Source organism: Hirundo rustica, chromosome 12 (assembly GCF_015227805.2).
Source record: "Hirundo rustica isolate bHirRus1 chromosome 12, bHirRus1.pri.v3, whole genome shotgun sequence".
NCBI classification, from domain to species: domain Eukaryota; kingdom Metazoa; phylum Chordata; class Aves; order Passeriformes; family Hirundinidae; genus Hirundo; species Hirundo rustica.
The window spans coordinates 6,128,654-6,148,790 of record NC_053461.1 but is presented as its reverse complement, the minus strand read 5'-3'; the positions used below and the strand labels follow the sequence as shown (position 1 = coordinate 6,148,790).

The following is a 20,137-nucleotide window of genomic DNA, read 5'->3' as shown; positions in this document are numbered from 1 at the left end:
CTGCTGTAACTTGTGTATATTATAACTAAAGTGTAAATTTTGATTCCTTAATCTGCAATTCAGGGATAAAATCAAACCACTGAGCAACTTTCCTGATGACTATCCTTTAAAAATTCTTTTTAGATTAATAGCTTAGTTATTTTCTTTGGACAAGCCAAATAATCACCTGTGTTGCTGTTTCAAAAATCTGTAAAATGGTAATTATTTTGGAAGTGGAGGACAATTTAAATTCCTGCTGAATTCTTAATACAAAAGGCCATGGCTTCCTTTGGTCACTGATGGAACTAATTTGTTATAAAGATATCCATCTCCTGTGGAAAGGACTCTGCAGTAAAACAGAGAAGGTGGTCTAAATACCTGCATTATCATTTGAATAAATGAGAGAAACGTTTAAAAATCAGACTAAACCCTAGAAATACTACCCAATCATGCTCAAGTTAAAGCCACAGGTGACAAAGATGTTAAGCTGATAAATTTAGGTGGCCTTTATGAAATGAACTGTTGGCCTTTGCCCACTTCCCATCTGACAAGTGTTCAGCTGCAGCATCGTGACTCTCGTAGCTTTGTTGGCAGTCTCAGCAGAAAGGCCAAGGGTTGGATGGGTCATGGAGACTGAACTATCCTCTCACCTCTAGAGGTGGTCCCTCCAGGACAGAGATGAGGCACATGGGTGGGGGCAGCGTGGGGGAACTTGCACAGCTGCCGCCCATGCTGTATCTGCTCTGTGGGTAAATAGAGGGCTTCAGCCTCCAGGGGTGTCAATCCAGCACCTTTCACCAGCGCTAAATTAAAAAGAATATGAATAAATACAAAAAAAACCAAAGGGAAAAAAAAAAAAAAAGGATAGAGGTGCGTTGGCAGAGCTGCACATGTCATGTCTGTGAAGTACCTTGCTCCAGCCAGTGATACTGGTCTCATTTTCACAAGCATCCAATTCACCCAGTTAAAAAAAAAAAAAAAACAAAACAAAAGGAAAAATCACCAAGGAGAAGAACACAGCTGCATTACCACAGTGGAATTTAAGTGTAATGGCTTTTTCTCATTAGGAACAGCTCCATTTTCAACAGCAGTGTTGTAATAACCAGAACAGTGACTGCCACACTGGGAAACACAGATTGCATCTGGGACCTTACTAGAAGTGAAATCCCATGGGTGAGTAATGTCTGAATGCTGTGCTCACCTAATTTAAAAGTGAACAGAACAGCAGAGAAGAAACATTGTATCACAGGCTATATAAATATTTTTCAAACTCATTACTTCTCTTACTGTTTCCCATTTGAAATGTCTGGGTCTCATCCTTGGGAGGTGCTGTTGGCTCACCCAGCAGCCCAGGCCCTTTGGAGCGTTCATCACGTTGGTTTCTGAACAACAGTGGATAATACCATAAAGAGGGAAGCTGTTGATGCTGTGCAGTCACCAGGCTCAGAAAGACTGCCACAGCCTGTCACAGCCTGTCACAGCGAGCCTGTCACTGGACTTCTAAAGTGGAAAACAGCGTGGAACAGTACAGCACCAAACCCTTCAGATCCCCCCAAAGATTCACATGCCAGCTGAGGCACATCCACTTAGGGAGGTCTTCCTGAGATGATAGCCCTCTCCTCAGTTCCATCTTCCCTTTCCTCTTATTCCAGTTTCACCTGGTTACTATTCGTCATGATTTTCCTTCCAGCCCTTGGTAATCAGTGCAGCTATTTGCCTTTATTTGAAGATGTTCACTTCTCACCTTCCTACTCCATCTGATCCCTCAATTAAATCACCTTGTGCATCTGTGTCATAACAACAGCCAGTCAATTACGATTTTACTGGCAGATGGAGCAAAAAAGCCCCAAGGCTGCCTGAGAGAAAGGGCTCTTCGCCAGACACAGAATTCCCCGACATGGAAAAAGGAGTAAGATTTAAACATCATCCTCTATCTCTGACTATATCCTGGATCCCTTCTTCAGGTGCCTGTGAAAAGGGGTGTAGAACCTGCAACTGAGAATCCAAAATGAGAGGAAAAACCCCAAAACCTTGAAGAGAAGTTATGAAAGTCAGGAGATCACACGGAGTGGTTTTGCTTCAGCTGGGGAAGAAAATCATTAGCAATATCAAGACCAGCTACTGTAACACAAAGGCAATATGAGTACCCCCAGAGTATGCTTTTATATTTTTTCTTTCTTCAAGAATTTCCCAGCAGGGAAGCCTTTCTTTATCTCCACTATTTAAAATTCATATCTTTCAACATTCACCCCATACATCTACTTTTGTATACATATGTTTCTGCTAAACTGCCCCAAGTTCTTTTTTGTCATAATTTCTTTAAGCTTGTAAAATGATTTCTTTGCCTTTGTCTTCATGATCTCTCTTTTAAGTACTACAACGAGGACTACTGTTTTCCTTTAGACTGCCTGCTTAAATTTTGTGGCGGAACAATGGAAATCATTATGAAATTCAACTGCCTGAATCCAGCATGTATTAGAGATACATTTGAAATAACAGAAGAAAAAATGCTTAAATGGAAAATGAAACCATTTGTAAAGAAAAAGTATTGAAGAGGTATTTACATGTCCAAAAGAGAAACTGTTACATGTCAGTGTAGGTGGTGTTTCACCGGAAAGTCAGCAAGGTGCCAGGTTTAGGGAACACCTGCAGGTGCCCCCCATCAGGGCCTGTCCATGCTTACCTCGAGCACTGGAAGGGGCAGAGTTAATCATCTGGGACGGTGCCGAGTGAGTGGAGCTCAGGCTGGAGGTGGAAGGACTGGCCTGGGATGAGGATAAAACAGAGACAGAGGTGACTGAGCCTTGGTACCTGGGCTTGGAGTAAACAAGCTGCAGGAGGCAGAGAAACCGTCGAGAGAGACCTGAGCACATCGGTGCCTTAGGGATTTTCCTGTCTCGGATGAGCCAGGACAGCCTCTGCCCAGCTTCAGTGCAGCGTTAACCTGCACTCAGGACTGTGGGACTCGTTCCACCTCCCCAAACCAAGAGCAACACTAACTGCACATGTCCTACGGGGCAGGTGAACAAAATGGGACAAAAATCTCACTTTCTGAAAGCAGCAGGGTGACGCTGGACAGCAGAACCACAAACACAGATTACTTCCCAAAGTTAATCTAGAGAGTTACTGTCATCTTTCTTGAACAATTTTAGGTTCTACCTATTCAGTTCTTTGAAAAAACTATCCCAGACAGATCCAAGCATGTGCACACAAAGTGTACTGCTCCTAAGCAAAACCCTCTGGAAGATGTTCTGTGCTGTTCCCAGCCAGTGCTCCTGGTTGTGCTGGAGCTGTACCTGCATGTGGTACATATCCTCAGCAGTCTCCCCCACAGAGCTGTCTGTCAGGATAACCAGGTTTCCTGTTTCGCTGGAGGTGTGCGATGACAGAGAGGATGAAGAGTGTCGGACTGAACCAAGCATGTTCAGTGGGCTGGAAAAAAACCACAGAGCAAGGGCATAATTATTTTTTGAACCTGTTTGCGAAGCCTGATTTTTTCTAGTAAGTACTTGCAGTTACCTGCTGCTTTAGGTCACCTCTAGATGTCAAACACGTTTAAAAATTCAGGCCAAATAAGCTCAAACAAATCCATAAATGTGGGTAAATATGAATGAAGTGACAAGAAGATTATAGGTAAAACAGAATAATACATAGGATGTTGAATTTCATGACCCCAGCCCAGGGCAATGTCGTATCATGACCTTGGGTGCATATTTGTTTTGTTTATGACAGAACCTACTGAAACCACTCTCATTTTTAACGCTAAGATGAGTGGGAGCAGCTAAAAGAAAACATTCCAAAGGAATCCAAGCACAAGACACACAGGTCAAAATCCAGTTTTCCTTATTGCATGCAATGGGCCTCAGCATTACAGTTGAAGGCAATTTTGTAGCTGACAGGAAATAAATACAGCCCAGCTGGTGTGCAGGCTGCACCCTGATCTCCTTCAGGGAATTAACTTTTCTCTGTCACTCTGAACCACACACACAAAAATACATTGTACACTACAGCATTTCCCTAGTTTGTCCTAAAAACTAAAAAAGCCTTTACAAAGTGAGGAATTTGCAGAAAAAAAAAAAATGGTATCACCCAGACACTGTTTGTCAACTGCTAAACCATGGGAGCAGTATAAGCTACTCTGTTTTAATAGTATGAAGAATGTCACCATCCTTTGGCATTCATGGACCAACCTTCCACAGCTTTTTATGCCAGCCTTTAAAAGCAGCTAAAATATAGTGACCCAATAAGAAAAATAAACACAGAAAAGCAATTAGCATTTTCAAATAAGCAATGTTGGCTGGATACAAACCCCTCTATTTTGTCCTTATAATCCCAATTTTTATCCTCTGTTATTATCTCAGATTGAATATAGGGGCATTCAGTTTGAAAAAGCACCACAGGGTCATTTTTTGATGTACTGATCAAACCACGGTGGCTGCCTTTCTTGTATTTGGCTTCTGATTTGGTCAGAATTATAAAAATAATGATGTTAACAATTTGGATCCTTCAAAATGGGTACATATTGAGTTGGGTTCTAAAACAAGCCATACAATTTTCCTTTCATGGTAGATAAGGACCCAGTTATTTGCTGATGGTGCAACACAAGTAGGAGAGGTTGGGACCACCGAAGTCAGCTTGAGCCTGGAGAACCGAGTGGCAGATTTGTGTTTCTGCCTCTACAGTAAATAAAGTGATGGAGTCACACCTGGAAGTGTTCAGCATTTGCTACAAATTTGCATTTCTCAACCTTCTTATTCCAATTCTCCAACTTCAATAATTAGCACCGAATGAAGACAAAAGACACTTCTGGCTAAACTCAGGCTGCCCCTGCTGCAGTACTGCTTAGCACTCCTTAGATCCTGGACCCTGGTGGAAGAGCTGCAGAGCCCTGGCTCTTTGGGAGGAGGAGGGGGTTACCTGTGTCGATGCACCAGCTTGATGCTCTCCGGGCTCATGGGGCCGTGGGACACCAGCACGTTGCTGCGGGGGGTGCTGGAGCCGGAACAGGCTGGGCTCAGCTTATCCAAACCAGGTAACTCCTGCAGGGCAAACACACTTCAGCTAAGTCAGACATGGAAAACTGCACCTTTTCTTCATTCATGCTACTTCCAATTATGGCACTTCTTTTCAAGTGAACATCCAACACCTCCCGTTAATCTTCCTCTGTCTTACATAATTCTCTGCCATGTGAGATAGCAACTGGAAGTTAAGCTTTACAATTGCTCTGTGATACAACAGAGAACATGCAAATGTTAACAATTCTTGTTGAAAGGCCAAGTAAACGTATTTTCTACAACTACCTTCTCGCACAAAAATCAAGAATTCCTTTGGGAATTTGGCAGTCCAGTAGGTTCAATCAATGCTGTTCCTTTGTGAACCTTACTGCAGTCAGCCCAGTTCTTTTGTGAACCTTGCTGCAACTGACAGATGTTTAATCATATAATTCAAAAATGGAGAAGTGACTATTTGCTTACATGGTACAGGCTGGATCGCATCATCTGAAACTGGTCTATCAGTTTCTTATGCAGGGGACGCATTTCTGGGTGTACAAATTTCTCATGGACTGCCAGACCCACTCCTAGGACATGTACCTGTGAAAAAGAAAATGCAACATCAGAAACCCAAATAAGTTGTGTCTAAGAGAGAGAACAGAAGCCTGTCCTACAGTTCTGGCATTGTGCAAGGAATATGCCACTGTCCATTACAAGACTGCTGCTAATTAAGTAAGCCTTGGAGTCCTGGCAAGTTCATACTACTCCAACAAGTATTTAAGTGTGAGACAAGTACATTTGTGTCAAGTTGCATTGTTTTTCTTAGGAGATAACTGCAAAAGAATACTGGCTAGATTCTCTCTGCAGAGTGAACAGCATTGTGCCCACACACAGATAATGCCCTGCGACAAAAACTCCTCCTCCCAGTGCCAGGGACAGGATCTGAGCTGCCAGCAGAGACTTCTAAAATGAGTTTCTGATAATTGAGATGAACAGCAGCAGTGTGGCACACGCAGTCACTCCTCCTGTTCCTCATTAGTTACTTCTAAAGGTCACTTTTTCAAAGGTCAAACATATAATATTAATGATTGAATGAGATTATATAAAGTCTCAGATGAAAGAGAGTAGCGGTGATAGGAGGCTTAAAATGTATCTAATTCCCTACATGATCCAAAGTCTGTACAAACAATAACTAATTAATCTTCCAACATCTCCTGAGGACTGAAGGGAGATAAGCATTATTTTACAGATGGGGAATCTGAAATACAATTCAGTGATCTGCTGAAGAACAAGGACTAGGAGCTCTACTCAGATTTGGGCGCATCGTTTAATGGGGTGTTATCTTGCCAAACTTTCAGCTGAGTGGGATGTGATTATCTGATTTCATTCCCATCAAAGCATCCCACAGCTTTATCTACCAAGATGATTCTAGGAGACACCATGGAAAAATAAAACTGCAGATAATATAAACAGGCATTAAGTTTTCATATGTGGCTCTGTCACTTTAATCTCAAGCCTGACCTGTCCTGCCTCTGATTATCTTTGAAATTTGCTAGGAAGGCCTAGTTCAAAATGCCAAAAATTAATGGCAGGCTTGAAATGCAGCAAGATGTCAGTTGGATAACAAATGTGGAAAACAAAATGAATGTACTTTCAGCTGAGCTTCACCTCACATCCCATAAGGTGAGTGACTTGTCATAATCTCCTTGCCCACCTCCCTCTTGTTTTTTGTTGGAATCTATTTAGAACTCTTGTACCAAAAATCTTTGCTCCTGAATTAATCAGTTGGATCTGATGTTTAGACTGACTGCTGATGAATCCAGACAATGTAGCAATTTTCTTCTGCACCTGAAAAACAGTACCTGTTCCTGCATGAGTTCCTTGAGCTGTGTGATCTTCTCTGCATCTCCGGGGTGCTTTGTGATATAATCCTTATCAAAAAAGGCCTGCAGAAAAAGGAAAACAAAGTGCCTTTTGCTTACAGGAAGGTGTTTAGTCATAACTTGGAGTCAAAGGATGAAAGGAAAAGGTCCAAAAATCTTAGGAAAATGAAATATATTAAGATAACAGCAGAGATTAATTTTACTGTTTTTTAGAACTCTGGGATGCAGAGAAAATGGTGGTGGCAGCTGAAACAATTTTGTTGCATCATGACTCTGACCAAGTTTCCCCCTGTGACAGTGATGAGCAATACCACTAAGCCTTGTATCTTCCAGTTATTTGAATGTAATAGTTCCCTTCACATAACTGCCTAAAGCTAAAGGAATTTTTTTAGTAAACTGGCAACTAATGTAAAGCCTGAAGAGTGTTCTCTCCATGGCTCCATTGTGAAGGCACATCCCACACCCCTGAACCACTGCTGCAATTTTCCAGTATTTTACCCTAAACCTACCTTTTGCATTGCTCAGTTTGAGCAACAGCTTGCCAGAGATTATGCTGGATAACATATTGTATTTAACATCATTTTAGTTCTACAGCAAGTCTGAAATTAGCCCATCAGCAAAGATAATGCTTCAATAGCATGAATTAGTGGTTTTTCCTGATTCCAGACCTAATCAGCCTCTATTCCTAAATGGATTTATAACGTAAGCCGTATTAAAAAAGTAGCTTCACTGTTTTACCTGCCAAGTGAGGATTTCCAGGTAAACAAAGTGTCATTTTTCAGAAACCCTGCTGTTACGTGTACAATTTCTGTGTGAGATCCCAGGTCCACCCCATGAGCCTCCTTGCATGTGGCTATGCAAAACTGATGTGGAATAACTGAGTAGGGGGTGTAACCCCATCCTTAGAAAATGCACATGAGAATTTCTTATATTATTAAACCATACCATCACTGAAACAGAAATGCAAATAAAGCCGAGGAAGGGTGATACTCAATGGGAAGCAGAGCCCAGCTCACCTCCTGGTACCGTGCAATTCCCCCGTTAACGGCGGCATCAATCACTCCGTTCAGACACATGCTGAGAAGATTAATGTTGCCATGCATTTGTTTATGCTGGTACTGGCTTATCAGTGTCCTCAGCTCCTGGTTTTTGTTCTCAACCACTTGAATGGCATTTTCCAAAGGACTTACTTCAACCTCAAAGGCAATAAAATATACTTTAATTCTGTGGACACTTCACTGAGATTTATCTTCCTTGTAATAAAATGATACTCCAGGATTCTTCAGTGAGCTCCTTTTGCTTTTACTGCTTTGTAGAAAATTAACTACATTAACAAACTCCACCCTTGGCAGTGCTGGATTTCAGGTCACTCAGTTGCAATAATAGATGTCTTTCTATGTACTGAAGACATGGCAGCAATGCAATTATTCCATCCTTTTGGCACTGTCTCCATTATACTATTAGCTCATACAATTCCCCTTGGGTACATTCAGCAATTATTAAGATGAAGTGGTAGAAAAAGGATATAAACACCATTTTAAACAGCAAGATTTCAGCCCAAGAAATTTTAAGCTGCCTATCCCATGTCCTCAGTAACTCATCATTTCAACCCCGAATTACAGGAATTCTGAATGTTACCAGTTCTCTTCTTTCCACTTCAAACCAACGAGAGATCCCAGGCAAACTGTGAGTCAGGGTCAGAGTGGTGCGCTCAATCCACAAGCTCTGCAAGGAGTAATTGAGGCTGTGAGGAACAGTGGATCACAACCACATCCTCTGTGCTCTTACTACAGGTGCAAAGGGGGCAAGGCTCAGAAAAGAATGCATTAATTCTGTAGAGGGTCTTCCTGAAAGTCACTTAAACGACAAACCAGGAATTCACTATGCTTGAAACAACACATTCAACATTTCTATTCATTTTGAAAACTTGACCGAGAGTTGTGTCATCGGACCCAAAAAGACATTGCTGACCTATAAGTCAGTAATAAAAAAAAAAAAAAGTCCAGCCAAACAAACAGCCTTTGTTATTTTAGTGCCTCCTGGCACTAAAATAACTCATCTTTAAACTAGACGATGTTTTAATCAGGTCAGAGCTCAACAGTATTCAATCAGACCATGGACTTTAACTTACTTGAGTTACTGTGGTATCTTTGGCTATCAAATCAGGCTCTATCAGCATAAAATAAGACAGTATTCACCTCGAAGAGATGAACACTCAAACACTGCTTATTTGCTACTTTACTTGTACCTTAAATTCGTTCTCCTTGTCCTTGGGGCCCTTGTGGAAGGGTCTGTCATAGCGGAACTTGCGGATGTTGTTGACGCGGTAAAAGCTCTTGATGCGGTCAGGGACGCGGTCCATTTGCAGCACGTCTATATTGTCTGGGATGGGAGTCACCGCATAGATCTGGAGATCTGGTAATTGTGCAGTCAAAGAAAACTTCATCCATGTGTTTGGAAAGACAAATAGAAAACAGCAACCCCCACAGGAGGCTCCATTTGCTGACAGTGTCCTTACGGTTCAAATCCCGCACAGCATCCATGCTCTTCTCACAGAAGCCAAATAGTGTGGGTTCCATGACTAGGCTCTCCAAAGTCCCTGCAGTCCCCTTAAATGTGATGTGGTTCAATCTTTAAATGCACTGAGCATTGTACTGGGTGTACCAAATCCCAGTACAGGTGACCAGTGAGAATAATGAGATTCAAAGCCTTGGGCATAAAAAGGTTCAGCAGTTTTAAAGAAACGGAAATTGTGAAAAAGTAAAAATACTGATGTAAAAAAAATAAGCAGAATGGAAAATAGTGCTTTGGAACTAGTATCTGTTCCCAATAAAATATGGGCCAAGAGAAGGTATCTGCACTCCTAAGGACACAAACTGTGCATGATGCCAGTGCTGTTGGTAAAGCATTAAACATGGATATGACCAAGCACAGCCCTTTCCCTTCTACATGGAACATGACCTGCATTACTCCCCAGATAAAAAGTCACCACTCTCTCCAACACCACGTCCCACAGTGAACCAGTTACTGTCTGCTGCAGCCAGGGTCTGGTTTTGTCCATATCCAGCTCTACCTCTGTGCTCTGCCCTGGCTCCAGGGAGAGTTTGCCCTTTCACAGAAGGATACACTGGGCATCGCACTGCAATATGGAGTCATCGGGGTGGTTTGGGTGCTGCATTGCAATGGCTTGGGGGAACTCGCTCAGCATCCTCTGCTGGAAGGCTTCCAGCCTCTCATAGTCGTGGCCCCGACACACATATTCTTTGTTCTGTAAGAAGGACAAGCATAAATTAGTGTCCTTAAAAGTAGGTTAAATTCTACTGACTTCTATCTCACTTTAAATGTTACTGCAAAGATAAATGATAGTGGCAATATACTAATGTGAGAGTAGATGTATTTTATCCCTTCCTTTTTCTTTACAACGTATTTCATGAAGAAGTGATGAATGAGGAGACTATTCCACTCATCTCTAAACAGCACAATACCTCTGATTCAGGAACACCCAGCATTCAGTCTTGTGGTCCCCTCTTACCTGCTTTTCAGAAAAGTCACTGTTTTTAATTGGACTATACTGAAATGTATCAACTAAAACTTAAGTCACCAGCTTGGCTGTTCTACGCTGGGAAAGCTGCTGCCGAATACAATTTACACCAGATGGATAAAAGTCCTGAGGATCTCATAGAACAGAGAGAGATATACGTTTATCATTTTATCAGTTCTCCTTAGAGAGAAGTTGCAACAAACTATTCACAAAGATCTCTGTTTAATCACTGCTGTATTATCACAGCCATACAACCCAGCCCTGATCGTGATGAACAAACAATACATGCTCAGGAGCTCCCCTGTCTATAGTACAGTAATACAGAAAAGCTTTACCAAGAATTCTCAGTGGCCACTTAACAAATTCCCCTTCGGCCCTAAAAGCACTTTCCTCTTGATGAACAAAATTTCATTTCTGCTAATAATGGAAAGTTGCATTTAAATATGACTCTTGAGGCATTAAACCACTTGTGCAGAGTTCTTGGATGCTTTTTCAGCCATCTCTAACTCCAAACAGCATAATACAGGATTTCTAAAGTCCTCAGTGTCAGGAAGATTGTATTCCAGTGTCTTAACCCTCACAAACCACAATTTTCTCAGTGTTAATATCTCCTGGTGCAAGACCAATCAAAGCAGGCGAATTCTCTAATTTTGGTAGTTTAAACTCTTACACACATAGAATTACAGAATCACAGGGTTGAAGAGACCTTCAAGATCATCGAGTTCAACCCAGCCTTAACACCTCAACTAAACTATGGCACAGAGTGTCACATCCAGTCTTTTTTTAAACACATCCAGGGATGGTGACTGCACCACCTCCCCAGGCAGATCATTTCAGTACTTTATCACTCTTTCTGTAAAAAACTTTTTCCTAATGTCCAACCTATATTTCCCTTGGCACAGCTTAAGGCTGTGTCCTCTCATTCTGCCTGGAGAAAGAGACCAACCCCACCTGAGCACAGCCACCCTTCAGGGAGTTGTAGAGAGTGATCAGGTCACCTCTGAGTCTCCTTTTCTCCAGGCTGAACAACCCCAGCTCCCTCAGCTGTTCCTCACAGGGTTTGTGCTGCAAGCCCCTCACCAGCCTCGTTGCCTCCTCAGGACATGCTCAAGTGTCTCAACGTCTTTCCTAAATTGAGGGGCACTTGGACTTTTTTAAACATCATCCTACTGGACTCTGCCCATCCATCCAACCATTCCAGGTCTCTCTGCAGAGCCCTCCTACCTTCCAACAGATCTACACACACTCCCAGCTTGGTGTCATCTGCAGATTTACTGATGGAAGATTCAATGCCCTCATCCATGTCATCAATAAAGATACTGAACAGAGCTGGCCCCAGCACAGACCCCTGAGGAACACCACTGGTGCCTGGCCGCCAGCTGGATGCAGCACCGTTCACCACCACTCTCTGGCCACTCAGCCAGTTCCCAACCCAGCGAAGAGTGCTCCTGTCCAAGCCACGGCTGCCAGCTTTTCCAGGAATATGCTGTGGGAGACAGTGTCAAAGGCCTTGCTGAAGTCCAAACAGAAAACAGCCCTTCCTGCATCCGCCAGGGGGATCACCTGGTCGGAGAAGGAGATTGGGTTGGTCAAACACGACCTACCCCTCCTAAACCCATGCTGGCTGGGTCTGATACCCTGGCATGAAAACTAGAAGAACAGGAATGGTTTTCACCTTCATAAAACAATTTGAAAATTTAAGAAACAAGAACAGCCTTTTATTTCTTGCATTTAGAATTTGCAGTATATTCGAGAATGTGTTTTTAATTGCTCTGGAAAAGGGATGTGGCCAAGCAGTTCTTGATCTTGTAGTAAAATTGAAGGGAAAGTAGAAAAACCAGATCTTAAAACACAGCCAAGGAGTTCAGTTATCTTTGGCTTTGCGTTTCAGCTTTATGGAAAGGATCTCATGTTCTGGCTGTGACATGTGTCACTTTGTATACAGTCACAGCAACCAGTGGACTGGGAGAAGAATCATATGATGAATCTTGACAGTTCAGTCCGTAATGTTGAAACTTTGCAGCTATTATTAAATTTGGAGTGAGCCCATGTTTGAAGGTGAATCTCTTCATGACACTTACTGCATTCTGTCTTAGCTTTTGATTGCAGCAATCTAGAAAACCGTAATCCTAAAAATAAAGTTATTGTGATTCTAAAAATAATGCCCTGAAAACACCTCAAAGCTAAATTTAGTAAGACTTTTCAGACAGATGCCTACAAAAGATCTCAAAACATGGCTTGTCAGGCCTTACTTGAACTTGTGGTAGCTGGAAGATATGGACAGTTTTAATTTAAATTTACTTATGTAGAAAGGCTAGAAATAGGATGCAGAATTCGTAGAAACATGAACAATGACTTTTCTAGACAAAGGGTCTTCAGAAATGAAAGATGCAGAAAGAAATGGTTATTTTCTGTCTTAAGCTATACAGCAATAGAAAGATACATGAGAAAAGGGCTCGGAGTTATTTGATCGCTTTAAATCACTCCCGTATGCACTTGAAGATTTTAAATCCATGTAAATCTTTTTCTTCTCCAGAATAGCTGCTTCCACTCTCTTTACAGTGTGATCCATGCTGATGTGACAGATAATGGGCTTAGTCTGTGCTCCACAATGCATGTGCTGTATGGATCATTAGGGAGAGAAAGGAGGAGGATGACTTTTAATGAGATTGCTACATTAGTAATCTGCTATCAGAAGTACTGCTACCAAATATAATTGCAGAATTAACAAGGATTATAATTATGTACGCTTGTGTTCACTGGTAATGTCTCCAGCCAGGGATCCACGTTTGTTACAGCGCGTTGCAAAGAGTCAGGGCTGAGCACAGGAAGATCAAGCAGTGTCACACACCTCGGCCATGCAGGATCCCAGGGAAAAGGGAGGATCCACAAGATAAAGAGATAAGCTCGAGTCACTGACGGTACTTCAGATGTCAGGAACACTTGCGTGCCATGATGACTGTGTCATCACTCGCTGAAACATTTGTTGTTAAAAATTAAAACCAGGAATTGTCAGTTTTCTCTGGAGATCTTCATGAAAGGGCAGCTCCAGGTTCACACTGCAGCACCTGTCCTTTCTTTGGATTCCTCTGCAGGGGTCTTCTACACACTGCAGGCTGCTGCATTCTAAATTCAGTGACGAGCAGCTGAGGGAGGAGGGGCTCAGACTGGAGAAAAGGAGGCTCAGGGGGGACTTTCTTACCCTGAGGAGATGGCAGCCAGGTGGGGATGGGGCTCTGCTCCCAGGGAACAAGGGACAGGAGGAGAAGAAACTGCATCAAGCTGCACCAGGGGACATTCAGACTGGAGGTCAGTAAGAATTTCTTTGTGGAAAGGGTTGTTAGGCATTGGAAAGGGCTGCCCAGGGGAGTGATGAAGTCACTATGCCTGGAGGTGTTCAAGAAACAACTGGATGTGGCACTTGGTGCCATGGTCTGGTTGACAAAGTGGTGATTGGTCAAAGTGGGATTGATGGTCTTGGAGGTCTTTTCCCACCTAAATGATTCTGTCACTCTCTAATTCAGGCACTGTTCACCTTCAAATAACATGAAACTACCACCCTTTATCCACTGACATTTCTTCTCCTTGACTAATTTCAACTTGCCTTTATTACCCCTGCCTGTGTTTCCAATAAAAGACTATAATTAAACCCCAGTGTTGAAATGCTTGGTAAAAAAACCCAACAAACAAATTCATAATCAGAGGGAAGTATAAGAGGGCAGCTTTCAAAATGCCTTGGCTTTGTTTGGCTTCATCCTGTGTACCTCGATTGGTGCCACCTCTTGTCAAACCATTCCTTCAAAGAGAACACAAACCATGCACCTCCACTCCTTGAAAGCTTCCAGTTACCTTGTCCTGTCACATTTGATGGCATCTGCCATCAATTTGCAGGCAGCTCTTGGAGCACTTGTCAGATTACATTCCTTCCTTGCTCTAAACTAGCAACAAGACATTGTATAAACAAATACCCATTTAAAGTTTGATTCCTCATTAGGAAAAGAAGAAAATTTCACTTTTTAAATGGATTGGTACACCAGCAGACAATGAGGTCCAAGTAAGGACATATTCAAAGCTGTTTGGCTTTTTGTTGAAGAGAGGAAATTTTCACTTGCTCATAGCATAAGAGTCATCATAAGGCTGGGATTAGAATTCTGTCAAGTGAGACTTTTTTTAAAGTGTGATAATTTGAGATGATGAAAATTAGTTGTAATGACCCAACATTGCTGCAATACAGCATTTTGCTTAATATAGAGGCAATTTGTGCTGCATCTGCAGATCATCAAAAATTCACAGTGGCGTGAGTCAAATTTCTCATCTCTGTTCCCAAGAACATTCCCAGTGGACCGTGTCCTTCAGTTCAGCCAGAAAACTGTTTTTATTTGTGCAGGCTTAAAAAAATATGCTGAATGGTGGAAGACATCATATCCCCAAAACAAAAATACAAAGCCTTAACAGCTACTCTGAGCATGGTCACTTTATCACATCCTGTATAAGTTTGGCTTACCCGCAGGAAAAATGGGAATTTTCGACCATAAAACCCAACTCTGAAAAACTCCGGTTCTAAGCGCTGCTGTTCCATGATATTGTCATAATAGGTAGCTTCCATTTTCTGTGGAGGAAAGAGATAGCTGCTATCAGCCCCTTAAAGCTGCACTTAAACCAGTAACATCTCAAGGCTCATTAAAGTATCACATTACTCTTTTAACCCTGCAATTTTCTGTGAAAAGACCAAAATTCTGTTAAAGATAAAAATTATTAATTAAACCAGTCTACACGGTGGAACTGACTAGAATATCACCATGCTCATTTTACATTTTGGAATATGACATGACATTTTCCTGGTTTATCTTATTTTAAATTAAACACGTCTTGCATGTAATCTTCTTTGCATTGCAGAATTAATGGCAAAGCTGAGACTGAGATCCACGTTGCCTGGCTCACATTGTCCTATTCTCTCCTACAGATCAAAATCCATACCACTGCCTGGAAAATTACACCTAATTGGGTTTGCCTTAATTGAGTTGAGGGGCATGAAAAAGGATAAAACAAAATTAAGTCTTCTACAGCTCTGTGCACCAGAAGGTTTAACATGGAAGAAAAAGGTGGTTGGAGAGAGGAAAGGGACTTTTATCTAGCTCCAATAACTAGTTTTGTGGCATTGTGCCAACAAAGATCAAGAGTGGGATTTCCTGACCCTTTGGCAAACTGAACCTCAGTTGAAAGGCTCACAGGAATTTCACTGTAGCAAAAGGTGGCTCTTCAAGGAGAAGAACCAGTTTGACACCATTGCTTCCACTGCAAAGAACCCTAACTATAGCAATATTGCATCCCAGTTTGTGCTCAGTTCTCACAAACATGAACTCCTTTTCCAGAAAGGAGAAGGTCCCAAAGTCATTGCAGGAAGCACCAGGGAATGTGGTGTGATGTGAATGGCACAGGGAGCACAGCCAAGCTGGGCACGCGCTCTCTTTGGGGCCACTTTGGAGAAAACAGGTTCTTGAGAAGCGCAGTTTACCAGACATTGGTAGTCAGATGTCTTCAGATAAAAATAAACTGGACTTTTTAGAAAGAGAATTTAAACCACTGTCTTTATCCATGCAGCATAAATCTCCAATTTGGATACACATATGCTACCCCAGGTGCCGAGGAGGTGAACTATTTTCACATTCAGAAAGTTTTAAAATAACAACAGGAACTTCAGCTTTTTCTGATTAAAGCACGATGCTGCAAATGTACCCTGATTTCCTCATGTGTTTGGTTGCACCAGAGGACCAGATCCTTGTAAACTGATAAGAATGCCATAACATTTGCCTTCTTCATTTTCTCTCTCTTGTTCATCTTATCTCACTGAGGCACAAGCTGCCCTCGATTCTTTTGGAATTAAAATTAAATATGTATTAAAAATAGGGTATTTTATGCAGAAATGTATGTAAATAAGCCATTGCAATAGCAAGGCCAGCTTCTGTGTGTCTGTGCTGCCTCACAGGATTTTACGGCTACCAGACTTTGGAATTATTTCAGTGAGCCTACAAAGTCCTCAATATGAATCAATGGCAAGGAGTCACAGTGAATGGATGGAACTCTCACAGGAATGGGATTATTTTTTAAATTCAGAACGCTCTGACAGGACAGCAAAACGCTCTGGGGAATGGTGCAAGAGTCTGCAAGGAGAGAAGGCGCTGCCACTTACCCGGATCCAGCTGAGGCTCTGGTAATCGTAGAGGCTCTCGTACTGGATGGCCAGCTCTCGGCACAGCGGGATGCCGAACTCCCAGCTCTGCGGGGCCAAAGCAAATCACACTCACAGCAAACACAATGCTACTGCCAGCTCAGCTGAGAGCAATATGGAAACTCAATGCTGGGAACTCGTTTGGTACGAAACGGCAGAGATTAGATGTGAAAATGCAATGCGATGAAACAATTTCCATTAAATGGCAGATCGATTCCTTCTAAAAGATGGGAACAGAGGCATATGTTCTGTGGAAATTACACACACATGCTGCTTGTTCTGACAGTTCCTTTATGAGACTGGGAACTTATCTGGAGAAAGATAATAAAACTAACAATTTTTCTTTGTGCCAGACACCCCTTCAACCCACCCCCAACAGCTCCTTTGCTTCCTGCACTAGAACTCTCTGGAGTACAGAGTTAGGGCTTGGCTCCCCAGCAAAGTGCTCCCCTTCCCACTGAAAGCACAAACTGTCAGGCACTGGGAGCACTCCAACACACAAAACATCCTCAGAACTGACCTGCATTACTGCAGACAATATCCATATTCAGAAAGCCACATTAATTCCTTCAGCTCCCAATCCCACACAATAAATCTCTCCTAGCACACCATACTCATCATCCCAGGGCTCAGGAGGGAGAGATCCACATTGGGCACACCCACACTGACAGAAAGACTCTCCTGTTACCTCAAGCGGCTTTTTTGGAGCGCTTGTTTTACACGGAAATCCCTTCTTCCATCACCTTTTACCTGTACACACTGGAAGCCTTTTGGGGGAGTGGCTGTTTCTTACCATGCTTATGGTAAAGGATTTAGAACACCAGGGTCTCAGCTGAACCTTTACTGGATTAAGTTTCATTATGCACTACTGGGCTAATTTGCCTGTTGTTTTTACATGGGACCCTGCTGTAGTGAAAACAAAATTAACGTGTGAGTTAGAGTGTCACCTTAAGTTTTAGGAATATTAATAGCAATATTGTAAATTCTTGGTAACAGTCATTAAAAGCAATTATGTAAAATATTAGCACTTAATATGGGGAAACAGGTTTTCTAGTTACATGTACCTTCACATTAAAAAGTGAATCTCCACACTGTTTGATTTGATTTATGAGGCAGTTTAGTGCGTTTCCCTTTAAGCCCACATTTCTCTCCATGGTAGTATGTTCTCTCCATACTACCACTTCCTTACTACATGTCTTTAGCTTCAGTTAAAACTTCAATAAAAACTTGCTAAATAAAATATTGTACCAGAATCAATTTGGGTATTTTGATAGTATTTGTAGTTTGGGAGAATGGGAGGCCTGAGATTTGTTTAGATCAAAGCAATAGATACAAGATGAAAGGAATTGAAATACCAGTTTCTTGGCTACTCTGAATATTAGTAAGGTATTTGTGATCTCAGATTAACAGGATTTTTGCTGTGGGTTGTCAAAGTCCATGACACACAAACTGAATCCACTGAACTGAGATCAACCATAGTCAGTTAAGTGTTTGTATTTGCAAACTCTAACACCACTGCATTTTTTATGGTTGCAGCACATTCTTTTAAGAGATACTAAACATAGATTTTTCAGTCCTCAGCTGATCTATGTTCACTTCTAAAACATCTGGCCAAGAAGAAATGGCTTTTTTCCTTCAGAGAGTGCGAGCAGTCTTACTTCCAAAGGGGATGCTGGGACTAAAGCCTACCCAACTCTAATCTGTGTCCTGGACAGAAGCAGAAAGCTCACTGGCTGTTTTCCCTCCAGGTGATCTGAGGGATGTAACCTTTTCATGCTCCTTTCCTGATGACAATTAAATTAACAACATGTAACCACATCTGATTTCCCTATATACTACCTCTTCTACGTGTACCTTGATCCCATCCCTGTCATCCTAACTGAGGCTCTCTCTTTGTTTCAGTGCCCACACCAAGAAATTCCACTGTGCTGAGTGTTCTGCAGATAGCAGATGAGACAGAGAAGTGAAGGAAACCAATATGCAGGTAACTTCCTAAAGAGAAAATGGTTTGTAGACATTTGAAAAGAAAAGGAATGAATGGATATCCAAGTCGCTGTAGCTTCAGTTTTAAAATCTGTGATGCTAATGAGTAACATCTTCACAGTAATTAATTAATATGTAATTCCTTGTGACATGCAAGTGTCACTTCCCTCTTCAAATAACTTCCTGATGTCTCCACTGATTATTTTCCTCATTATTGCTTTCTCTTTTGCTGACCTCTGATGTGTTTGCATGTTGTGCATCACGTGAAAGCCACACTCATGGGGCATTTATTGCAGCTTTCTCCTATGGCACCAGCTGACTGCACACAAGGGGGCACAGGTAGAGACAATCAACCCTTCTGAATGCCAGCCTTTGTTTACTCACATCCCAGGGTGCACATTTCTTTTGGAAATGACTCCCATGAGGGTACACAAGAGAAATGATTTCAAGTGTTGAGTATGGAGCACACGATCAAAAACGCGGTGCTCAGTTGGGAGCACTGCTTTGGGTCTCTGCGTGCACTTGGCTGCACCAAGGAGAACAGAGCCTGCATTGCCATGGTAGGAGCTGGTCAGAATTGTCAGTGAATAAATCAAGCAGTGAGCTGGACAGAAAAGGGTTGTGTCATTTTCGAGCTATTGCTGTGCAGAAACACGATCAGTTGGGTTCAAACTGTTCCATTCACAGATGTCTTCAACTAGAGAACTTTTGAGTTTTAACAGTCAAAAACGTAACTGAGGATTAAAAATATCTTCAATTTAAGTTATGTACTTGCACAAACTACCAGCTGAGCCACAAAACAATTCACAGCATAGCAGCAATCAGCAGGAAGGGGCACATGACCAGTGAAGGCTAAAAGGGCTCTGGAACACCATGTTCCTTCCCAGCACAGGGCTGCTGCTGAGCTGCTGAAGGTGGGAGTCATTTCTGCAGCCACTGCAGCACCTCAGGCCTGCCACGGGCTGTGCCACCAGCATATCACAAGACACCCTTGGAGCCAGTTTTCCTCCCATTCCTGTCCCAAGGAAATCTTCCTACTAACAAATGCAGAATTTTTACGCTCTGCTTTGACACCATCACTTGGTGGAAGAGGCCGGGAGCAGCATGAGAAATGGAACTCTGGAAATGCAACCGAAGGACAACAACAAATCCTGCCCTGCAGAGCCTAAGGAGGGACCATCTCAGGATAGTGCAGAAAGCAGCTGTCAGACACAAGCAGAGGGAAGCAGGTGTCTTCCATTCCCTGAGCTGCTCCCTCACACAGCAGAAGTGCTGAAAAGGAGGATTTGGCTTCTCAGCACCTTTCACTTCCATAGCCTGAGTGACATACACACTGCTTAAGTGGATTATTTAATCATTCAGCTACCATTTGTAATAAAGGAGGATTAAAAGACAAATCACAACCAAAAACATCCAGTGGGGAGAAAAACCTAAGAGGTTAACACTCTATAATCTGTTAGGAGTTTTATAGCCTAATTACATCAGTCAGTCTTTACTCTCCTTCACTGTGTATATGGATTCACTGCTGCTG

The 20,137-nt window shown here is 42.3% G+C and overlaps 1 protein-coding gene across 14 annotated transcripts in view; it reads right to left on the bottom strand.

Moving 5' to 3' along the window:
• Positions 1-20,137, bottom strand: part of DOCK3 (dedicator of cytokinesis 3) — a 183,938-nt gene that overhangs the window by 12,990 nt on the left and 150,811 nt on the right. For 9 of the 14 annotated variants that reach the window (XM_058422182.1, XM_058422187.1, XM_058422184.1 and 6 more), the window contains 12 exons: positions 16,585-16,671; positions 14,899-15,003; positions 9,980-10,121; positions 9,102-9,268; positions 8,492-8,578; positions 7,870-8,049; positions 6,833-6,916; positions 5,454-5,570; positions 4,897-5,018; positions 3,276-3,411; positions 2,663-2,744; positions 630-782 (listed from right to left, as the gene is read on the bottom strand). In XM_058422182.1, coding sequence (XP_058278165.1) covers positions 630-782; positions 2,663-2,744; positions 3,276-3,411; positions 4,897-5,018; positions 5,454-5,570; positions 6,833-6,916; positions 7,870-8,049; positions 8,492-8,578; positions 9,102-9,268; positions 9,980-10,121; positions 14,899-15,003; positions 16,585-16,671 — 1,462 coding nt within the window. The remainder of the gene's footprint in view (positions 1-629; positions 783-2,662; positions 2,745-3,275; positions 3,412-4,896; positions 5,019-5,453; positions 5,571-6,832; positions 6,917-7,869; positions 8,050-8,491; positions 8,579-9,101; positions 9,269-9,979; positions 10,122-14,898; positions 15,004-16,584; positions 16,672-20,137) is intronic. The other 5 variants (XM_058422188.1, XM_058422190.1, XM_058422189.1 and 2 more) reach the window with 1 other exon arrangement.